Raw genomic sequence first — 10,293 nt, forward strand, 5'->3', positions numbered from 1 at the left:
ATACAAATAAATATTGCTTGTAATTAATTATACACTTAATGAGAAGAACTTTGTCATCATTCTTGCATCGTACAGTTATACTTATTGTTACGTTTCGTTCAGACTCAGATGTTCACGGCTATGTTTACGTTTTTTTTAGTGTTTCTTATGTGCTTCTTTTTGTTTTGTAATATGTTTCTTTTTCGGTATTCGTGTATGGATTTTTTTTTTTTTTGTGATATTCATTTTCTCGCAGGAAGTTTAGCCTCTTTTTCAGGTAGTGTAAAAAATGGGCAAGGCGGAGCAGCTTGCTGAAATTAGGGAGAAAAAGGCGGCCAATCCAATGAGGGAGTTGAAGATTGAGAAATTATGCCTAAATATTTGTGTTGGTGAATCAGGTGATAGACTTACACGTGCTGCTAAGGTATGCTTTCATCTGTTTTCGTCACAAATTCTTGCAAATGAAAAAAAGAAGTGACAAGTTATTGGTTTAGATAACATATAATACATTCACAATTGTTGATAAGTAGTACTAGTTTTGAGGTTATTTTTCATCTGTCTTAATAGTGATGATCTGTCAGTGTATGTCAAATTCTCCATACCTGTAGCACATTTTCAAACAGTTTAAAATGTCCCTTTTCTGACATCCGTCAGTGAAATGTTTGCTCTGGAGTAGTAAATTAATGTTTTGTTGTTTCTGAGAATAGTATGTAGAGTCTTTTTATTACCATACAGTGAAAATATTTCATATATAAGCCTCTAAAATATAGAGTAAGCTACATATGATCAGTTCTAGTAGATGAAACCTGACTGATGTGTGAATGAGCCATAATACCAATTATTCTGTTTCGTGTTTTCAGGTACTTGAACAACTGACTGGTCAAACACCGGTGTTTTCGAAAGCAAGATATACCGTACGATCATTTGGTATTCGTCGTAACGAGAAAATTGCTGTGCACTGTACCGTAAGGGGTCCGAAAGCTGAAGAAATCATTGAGCGTGGTTTGAAGGTTCCTAATTTTATTACAGCCTCTTTTATCACTTTCCCATTTTTTGATCTGAGCTGTACTTTGGACTGTACTTTCGTTCAACTGGACAAAAATGCTTAATGATTATTTCGTCCGTTGCAGAGAAAATTGTAATACAACATCTATTGTACAGATAATTAATTAATGTTTCGTATAATTTTCCTTCTGAAGCTTGTTCATCCAAAAATTAGGTGTTAATGTGTTAGTCTGTATTTTAGAGCGATTCTACTAGTTATTTGATTTTAGATTTCTTTGTTATGTTCTTTTTTTTTGAAGGATGGCCAAGTATTTAGGTAAATTGAAGGCATGAATTAAATTAACTGACCTCCATTTTCTTTAAATATGTACGCACTTTTTTTTTGTTGAAACAAATTTCCTTGTAATTGTAGGTGAAAGAATATGAATTATACCGAGAAAATTTCTCAGACACTGGAAACTTCGGTTTCGGAATACAGGAGCATATCGATTTGGGAATTAAATATGACCCGTTGATTGGTATCTACGGCATGGACTTCTATGTTGTTCTCGGACGTGCTGGTCATAGAGTTGCGAAACGTAGACGTGCCCGTGGACGTGTTGGACACACACATCGGGTAGGGAAAGAGGAAGCAGTAAAATGGTTTCAGCAAAAGGTATGCTTGTTATAAATGAGCTTGAGCTTGTGACCTTTATTAAGAATAAATGCCGAAGTTCCTTCATACCATTAAAAATTATTTGAAATTACCAGCATTTTCATACTTCATTATTGAAGCCATTCATACCTCTGATAAAGTCTTTCTAACTCTTATATAAGGTTCTCATTTGTCTTCCAGAACTAATATATTCGTTACGCAAAGTTTCATTATTTTCATTTGTTTCAGTATGATGGCATTATTCTGCCTCCAAAAGCAAAAGAAATTCGACGTGGGCGAAGGCATTGAAAATAATTTTTGTTATCGATTCATTGTTGTAACTTAAATTCGTATGGTTATAAACAAGTTTCTGCTATTTACAGTAATTTGTGGCATGTTTTAAAGATGTGGACATATTAAAACGTAACCCATTATCCAACCCTTCAGGTAATATGTAAGTATATCCCAGATGATTCTGATTGCTCCTTTAAATTCTTGATTTCAAGACCATTTCACACGAAAAATACCTGACACCAATTTCAAACATATGTCAAACTTTTAGACTTATTTTTTTCAGACATATTTTATTGCATCAAAAAAAAAAAAAAAATATCATTAATTCTCTATGGAACTATGCAATGATCACAGATTATATTGTAGTCATATGAAAACACATCAACTTGAAATTAACCTTTTGATGTGAAACTTAATTGAAAAAATAATAATCCATTATAGATGGAATGAATGATCTAGAATGTTAGAAAGTGAATAAACATAATGGTGCGTGAAAAAATTTAACTAGTCTGGAAAGTTTCTTGATCTCTTTCACTCACTCATTGGATCCTGATGTTAATTTAAGCATATGTAATTAAGCGTTTGTTATTTCTTTTGCTAACTTATTTTTCCTTTTCAGGTAAAAAAAAAAAAATTTTTTTTTCTTTTTTTGTAACAAATCTTTCTTAATTAGTCTACGCTTTATTACTAAGATGCTTTTAAAAAAACTTTTCCTTTTAATTATTTACTCAAGCAATTCATTAATCATCAAAAAATGAAAAATTCATTAACCATCAAAAGTTATTCTATCAAAACATTAAAAATTTTAAAAGCATCTTAGTAATTAGACATTAGACATATATATAGTTAGCCCTATAAAAGTCAGCAAAATTTGACACGCTGAAAAATCTACAATTTTAAATTGATTCAATTAGAAATTTGAATAGTATGTTGTAATTTTCCTACAATTTCCTACAAAATTTCCTACAAACAATACAATCTAATATAAACTAATTAATATAATTAATCTAATATAAACTAATTAACATACATACATATATATAAATACATTTACAATATTCATTCAGCTGCAATTGCTGCATTATCAGCATCTAATTGTTTGCCAAGATATTCCCAATTATGCACCATTAATTTCTGAATTGCAAGCAATGAATGATAGCGTACATTTGGATCATCTGCCGAAAGTAATTTCATTACTGCTTGCTTACCTTGTAATTGCTCAATCTTGCTGAAATGAAAAAAGAAAAAAATATGCAAGTATATAAAATATATATATATATACAATCTTATATCTTATCAAGAGAAAGGAAAAAAAAAAAAAAAAACGAACTTTTTACCCCTCGGATAATGTCTTACATATTCTCCAATATCATGTACTGCTACACAAAGAGCTAATGTATCCGATTGCACTTCCAAAATCTTGATCAAAATCCTAAAAATAACAAAATAAAGCGATTGATATACTCTCTCTCTTTCAATGTTTTTCAGTTATAAACTGAAAAGAAAAAAAAAAAAAAAACTTGCCTTAAAAGTTCGAAATCTTTTTCATTGAATTTTTGTGCATTTTCTCTCCAGAATTTTTCTGATTTATGAACTGGACTCCATTGCAACCGACCTGATTTAACCTAAAAAAAAAAAGGATTGAAAAAACAAAGTCCTCTTAAGTTTATTTGTATGATATATCGTTTTTTTTGATTTGATGAACGAAAAAAAAAACTGAGTAAATTCTAAAATAAATATAGAATAGTCTTAAAGTTTAAAACATGTTAAAATTTGCTACAGAATTCAACAAGTTTATTCAAACTTCTGGTAAACACACTTATCAGGAAATTATCACTTAGAACATACCTCCGATACATATTCATCAAACGAAGAAAAATCTTGGACCGAAGAATGCAACTTTTGATCGAGAAATTCAACATCATCATTCAGTTCGTCATCATCAAATTTTTTAGAATCCATTAGTTCAAGTGTTTTTAAAGTCTTACATTGCACCATTTGCAAAGCTGCTTCTCGTTCAAGATCATGATCATCGATTTTCTCCAGAATATTTCGGAACGTTCCCAGGATTATGCGAATTACCTATGACAAAATAATTTTAACAATTGCTTAATTTTAATAATAAATTTTTATTAATTTTAAGAATTTAAGAATTGGTAAACTTTTACAAACATTTACAAAGAGACGAAAACAAAAAGTAAAATGATAAAAAACATTAACAATAACACTCCAAACTCATGTATAATAAACCATCTTCATACAAATATACTAATTTTAAAAAATGAACTGAGAAAAAACAAATATATAAAAAATATACAATTTTACCTTTTCCTTAGTTGATTCCGATAGAATATCACCAAGAATTTGAATAGCTCCAGTATGTGGAAATTTTTCAGCTATAGCCGGATTAAACGTAAGACACCATAAGGAAAATATAAGCTGATACTGGAGTTGAAAATTAGTTTTACCACTCAATACTGATAAAATACTGAAAGTTAAGATATTTTCAAATCACTGCAAATCACTCACTAAGATATTTTCGAATTATTAATGAAAGAAGTAACAAAAGATATAAAAGTCTGTTCGAATAAAAATATACGTCTAATTATCCGCTTACTTTTCTTCTAATCAAATTTAAAATATGCTAACAACATTTTTTGGATTTGTGAAATATTGTAAAACAAATTAGTTTATTAGTTTAAAATATTACTAAAAAAAATTAGTTCATTTAATGTTTGAAGCACTACATATTATTTCTAGGAGCAATAGTAGTTTTAATTATATCTTATCAAAGAATCATACAAAAAGAAGAAGTAATAATTTATTCAAAAACCTTGCAATACCATCCATTGCTAAAAATGTATGACGATACTCATCAATTCGAAGCATCATCTGTAAACAACGTGCTGTTGTATTGATATATTCATTTCTTGGAGTTTTTAACTGATCTTTGAGAAATGAAATGTAGAAGTTCAAATCAGAACCTTCCATTAGTGTCATACCAAAACATGCAAATTTTGCCAAAACAGATGACATCTGAAAAATATTTTTCTTCAATTGTTACACCATAAAATATCTTATTTACAAAGTAAATATATAAATCATAGATCTTCAACAAAGTAAATATATAAATCATAAATCCTTAACTAATTTGATCAAAGATGTCACCAAATGCTAACAGATAGATGTAAGCAACCATATATTCACTGTTAAGCATTATTTTAAATTTCAATATTTATTATTTATACATCAATATCGTAGCAGTTACAGATAAGATAATCAAGAGAAGAAAAATTTATTAATAATGTTAATGTTTTATAAAAAGTATCTTAAATATGTATTCTATCAAATTACTTTCAAGCTTTTTTTGCTTAAGAATGAATCGAAATTCAAACCTGATTTACGATAAATGCATCTTGACGTTGTAAAATACCTAAAAACCATGACCACAACGTACGTTTATTTCTTCGGGCATAACTGTGGAATATTTCCACACGTGATTTATCTTCCTGCAATAAATTATATCATTGAAAAGAAGTGCTAAATGTGTTAGAATTAAAGAGAAAAGGTTATCTATCCAGTTTTACATTAAATTTTTAGAATTCTCTTATTTCTTTTCCCAGAAAGTAAGATTTTCTTTTTCAGTAAACTCGAAATTTTCAATATAGCATTTCAACTTTTGTAAAAATAATAATTTATATCAATTGATCAATATAAAGACTAAAATAATGGCTAGTACTATAAATTTGAATTACTTGATAGTTCAGAAGAACACAATGAAATTTTTTTTTTTTTTTTTTTTTCACTGAATTTGTAATTAAATTTTTATTTGTAATTATCTATATTTTGTAATTGTAAAATGAAAAAACATAAATGGAACACTAACCATAATCATATCATCCAGCAATGTTAGTATATAACGAACATTGTGATCTTTAGCAACAGTTGTAATAAAACTGATCATTGTTTGAGCACACTGCATCTTGTTACTCTCCAAAAGTTCATCACGACTTTGCTTAGTTTTTGACATCTCATATGAAGTTATAAAATCGTAATCTTCCTGTGTAATCATTTGACTCCTATAATATCCATTTATTATTTTACAACAATTAATACATTGATTTGGAACATACTTTACTTTTCCTTTTTATAAATTGTTTTACAGTTACTTTCTCACTCATTAATTAATTAATCCACCAATAAGAAGACAGTAAATATTAACACAACATATAGTAGAAGACTGAAATAAATATGACTAAACTTTGGAAATTTTTTGATAGCAATAAAAAGTAATCCTCAAAAGTTTAAAAAGGAACAGTAAAAAGCAATCAACTTTTAATTATAATAAAGAGAAAAAATGACTAATAGTCAAATAAATGAAAATTTAAAGTCAAAAAAAAAAAACATTACACTATAAAAAACATAGATTTTACAAGTTGAGTTTTTTTTTGTTTCAGCTTTTCAGTACGTTTTAACTACTACCAATTATTGAATATTTCTCAACATATCACGAAATCTTTTCTCTTTTTTTTTTTTCATACACATCATAATTGAAGCTTATTCTGGTACCTAGCAAATGAGAAAAAAGGTTTACTCTATATCTACAAATGATATGTAAAATGTATATAATTTCAACAAAATATTACTTCAATCTTTACTATGAACATATTCTCCTTCATATCGGTAGCTGTGTAAAACATTTCACTTTAAAATAAGACAAAATGCAGGTGTGTAGTTGAAATATAAATAAAATATTGGTATAATTAAAATACAATAATAAACTAGCATAATAAAGTCCTGACTATCAACCTTAAGTAGAAGTTCCAATTAAGCATAATATAACGAAAATACAATAATAAACAAGCATAAAAAGTACTAAATACCAACCTTAAGTAAGAGTTCCAATTAGGTATAATATAACTAAAATACAATAATAAACAGGTATAATAAAACACTGAACACCAACCTTAAGTAAAAGTTCCAATTAAGTATAGTGTAATTAAAATACAATAATAAACTAGCATAATAAAGTCCTGACTACCAACCTTAAGTAAGAGTTCCAATTAGGTATAATATAACTAAAATACAATAATAAACAGGTATAATAAAACACTGAACACCAACCTTAAGTAAAAGTTCCAATTAAGTATAGTGTAATTAAAATACAATAATAAACTAGCATAATAAAGTCCTGACTACCAACCTTAAGTAAGAGTTCCAATTAGGTATAATATAACTAAAATACAATAATAAACAGGTATAATAAAACACTGAACACCAACCTTAAGTAAAAGTTCCAATTAAGTATAGTGTAATTAAAATACAATAATAAACTAGCATAATAAAGTCCTGACTACCAACCTTAAGTAAGAGTTCCAATTAGGTATAATATAACTAAAATACAATAATAAACAGGTATAATAAAACACTGAACACCAACCTTAAGTAAAAGTTCCAATTAAGTATAGTGTAATTAAAATACAATAATAAACTAGCATAATAAAGTCCTGACTACCAACCTTAAGTAAGAGTTCCAATTAGGTATAATATAACTAAAATACAATAATAAACAGGTATAATAAAACACTGAACACCAACCTTAAGTAAAAGTTCCAATTAAGCATAGTGTAATTAAAATACAATAATAAACAGGTATAATAAAATACTGAATACCAACCTTAAGTAAGAATTCCAATTAGGTTTGTTACTTCGAACATCAGCTGCTTCTAGTTGTAATTTACTTGTTGCACTAATCATATCGACTTGAGGAATTTGTGGTACATCCGTTGGTATTGTTAAATCGGCCATTTCTCCGGAATGAAATGCAAAAATTCAGGAATGCTGCAAAATAAACTTCAACTAGTAAATATCACACATTATCATTTCAATATTTTGATCAAATATTTTGATCAATTTCTATTTTTTTTTTCCATGATTATTACAATTATTTTATTAATGGAATCAGGAAAAAGAGAATGAATGAATGAATGATTGTCCGGAAAAAAAAAAAAAAAAGGAAAAAAAAATAGCAGAAATTAAAGACATTAACAAATTGTCAAATGATCAGAGATACACGACAAAATATTAGAATCAATAAATGCAAGAACGGAAATGAGGAGCAAAAAGAAAGAAGGCGGAAAATTACAACAGTGGATAAATTTGAAAGGAAAATTACCGGAACAAAAAAAACGGACATACCGGAATAAAAAACGGACATACCGGAAAAACAATGCACACACGATTTTATATGAGCAATAAATAATGACCAAAGAGTAAGAGACCAATGATCAAAGGCAGAAATTCCATCTAAGACCGTTTTTCTTTTTGAATTATTTGTCACATTTATAAATTATTGGATGATTTTATGAAAATTAAAAATTAATCAAACATTTTAAAATATACCAAAATTTAAATTATATTGTTGAAAAATTTATTTTTTACAAATTAAAATTCTTTTTTTTTTAAAACAATTTAAAATTAACAACAAATCTGAGGTAAATATATATAGATATTAATGAAAATTTTGAGAAATTACAAAGAAATTAAATAATCAAAAATTTTAAAATATATCAAAATTTAAATTACATTTTTGAAAAATTTATTTTTTTCAAATTAAAATTCATTTTTTTTTTTTTTTAAAAAAAAAACAATTTAAAATAAACGATAAATCTGAAGTAAATATATATATATATAGATAATAAAGATTTTGTAGATAATTAATTAATGAATATATTTAGATAGAATAGAAAATCTTACGTCAACAATATTCACGTACGCTTTTTTTTGATATAATTAATTAGCATTGTAATGAATTGTATTCATACATATTTAAATGGAAAGATTATATTAAATGATTGAAATTATCAGTAAAAAGATTACTTTAAATGATTGAAATTATCAGTAATTAATTTATTAACATACTTATCAATGATAACTTACGTCAACAATATTCACGTACGCTTTTTTTTGATATAATTAATTAGCATTGTAATGAATTGTATTCATACATATTTAAATGGAAAGATTATATTAAATGATTGAAATTATCAGTAAAAAGATTACTTTAAATGATTGAAATTATCAGTAATTAATTTATTAACATATTTATCAATGATAATATTTCAATTATTCACAAATATTTTCGATTAATCGAATACCTTTTTTTTTACTTAAGTAAACTTCACACAGCCTTCATCGTCTATTTTCACATTTCTGTTTCACTTTCTTTTCCCATTCCTCTGCATCGATCATAACAGACAGATATTACTCGTTGATGATTCATCGATGAGTCATCTCCCCTTACAGTCATTTGTCTCTTCACGCAAACCATACTTTTCTGATTGTTTGATTACGAAACTCACTGCAAAGTTTTCAAAATTTTCGAAATTTCTTCCGCATACCTCTCCGTACGACTGTCTCGGTGGCTGTCTGTCACAGGCATATGTCTGTGTAGGTGGTTGCATGCCTATGCATGTCTGTAAAGGTATCTGTTTGTGTATACATTTGTATGTGTGCTGCACACCTATGTATGTGTCTGTGTGTGTGTGTGTGTGTGTGTATGTGTACTTGTGCACGTGTACATGTATACATGTGCATACATTTCTATGTATGCTGCATATGTATATATGTGTTTGTGTGCTTGCGTGCACGTGAATCTACGTATGTATGTCCATGTGTATACATTTGTCTGTTTGTGTGTGTGTGTGTGCACGTGTATCTACACATGTATGTGTCTGTGTGTGTGTACTTGTACTTATGTATCTATATATGTATGTGTATACATTTGTATATGTGCTGCACATGTATGTATATGTTTGTCTGTGTATGTGCTTGTCTGTTTGTGTATGTCTACGTCTATCTGTGTATGTGCGTGTCTGTTTGTGTATGTCTACGTCTATCTGCGTATGTCCGTGTATGTCTGCGTCTATCTGTGTATGTGCGTGTCTGTTTGTGTATGTCTGTGTATGTCTACGTCTATCTGCGTATGTCCGTGTACGTCTACGTCTATCTGTGTATGTGCGTGTCTGTTTATGTATGTCTGTGTTTGTTTGTGTCTGTCCGTGTGTGTGTGTGTGTAATCAGTGTGTCATTTTAAAGGTATATTATTGGGTAAAATATACCTGAAAGTTACCCGAGAATAATAGTTATTGACTTATAGAAGAATGACTGATATATTTATTATTCATCGATTATTCATAAATCTTTGATTGTGAAAAAAAAAAATGAAAATTTCAAGAATATACAAAATTAAAAGAGACGAATTTAACTTTAGCATTTCAATAAAGTATTTTACTTATTCAAATTTTCACCTAAAAAAAATCCTAGAAATTGAATTAAATTTAAATAAATTGAAGGAATTTTAATTAAAAATGTTTATTTAC

The 10,293-nt window shown here is 27.7% G+C and overlaps 2 protein-coding genes across 2 annotated transcripts; one reads left to right on the plus strand and one right to left on the minus strand.

The window, feature by feature from the left end:
• Positions 1-268: 268 nt before the first annotated feature.
• Bm13718 (60S ribosomal protein L11, putative) lies at positions 269-1,927 on the plus strand (the record flags this gene model as incomplete). Its single annotated transcript, XM_043076003.1, has 4 exons — positions 269-403; positions 840-989; positions 1,397-1,639; positions 1,868-1,927. The coding sequence occupies 4 exons, from the start codon at positions 269-271 to the stop codon at positions 1,925-1,927; spliced, it is 588 nt and encodes a 195-aa protein (XP_042931937.1).
• A 1,044-nt stretch (positions 1,928-2,971) lies between these two features.
• Positions 2,972-7,720, minus strand: Bma-vha-15 (Uncharacterized protein; the record flags this gene model as incomplete). The annotated part of the gene is made up of 9 exons (XM_043076004.1): positions 2,972-3,140; positions 3,243-3,344; positions 3,437-3,537; positions 3,761-3,994; positions 4,238-4,400; positions 4,746-4,948; positions 5,308-5,421; positions 5,799-5,991; positions 7,590-7,720. 9 exons carry the CDS (start codon positions 7,718-7,720, stop codon positions 2,972-2,974), a joined length of 1,410 nt encoding a protein of 469 aa, XP_042931938.1.
• Positions 7,721-10,293: the final 2,573 nt, after the last annotated feature.

The sequence above is a fragment of the Brugia malayi genome, assembly GCF_000002995.4.
Source record: "Brugia malayi strain FR3 genome assembly, contig: Bm_v4_ChrX_scaffold_001, whole genome shotgun sequence".
In the NCBI taxonomy this organism is placed as follows: Eukaryota; Metazoa; Nematoda; class Chromadorea; order Rhabditida; family Onchocercidae; genus Brugia; species Brugia malayi.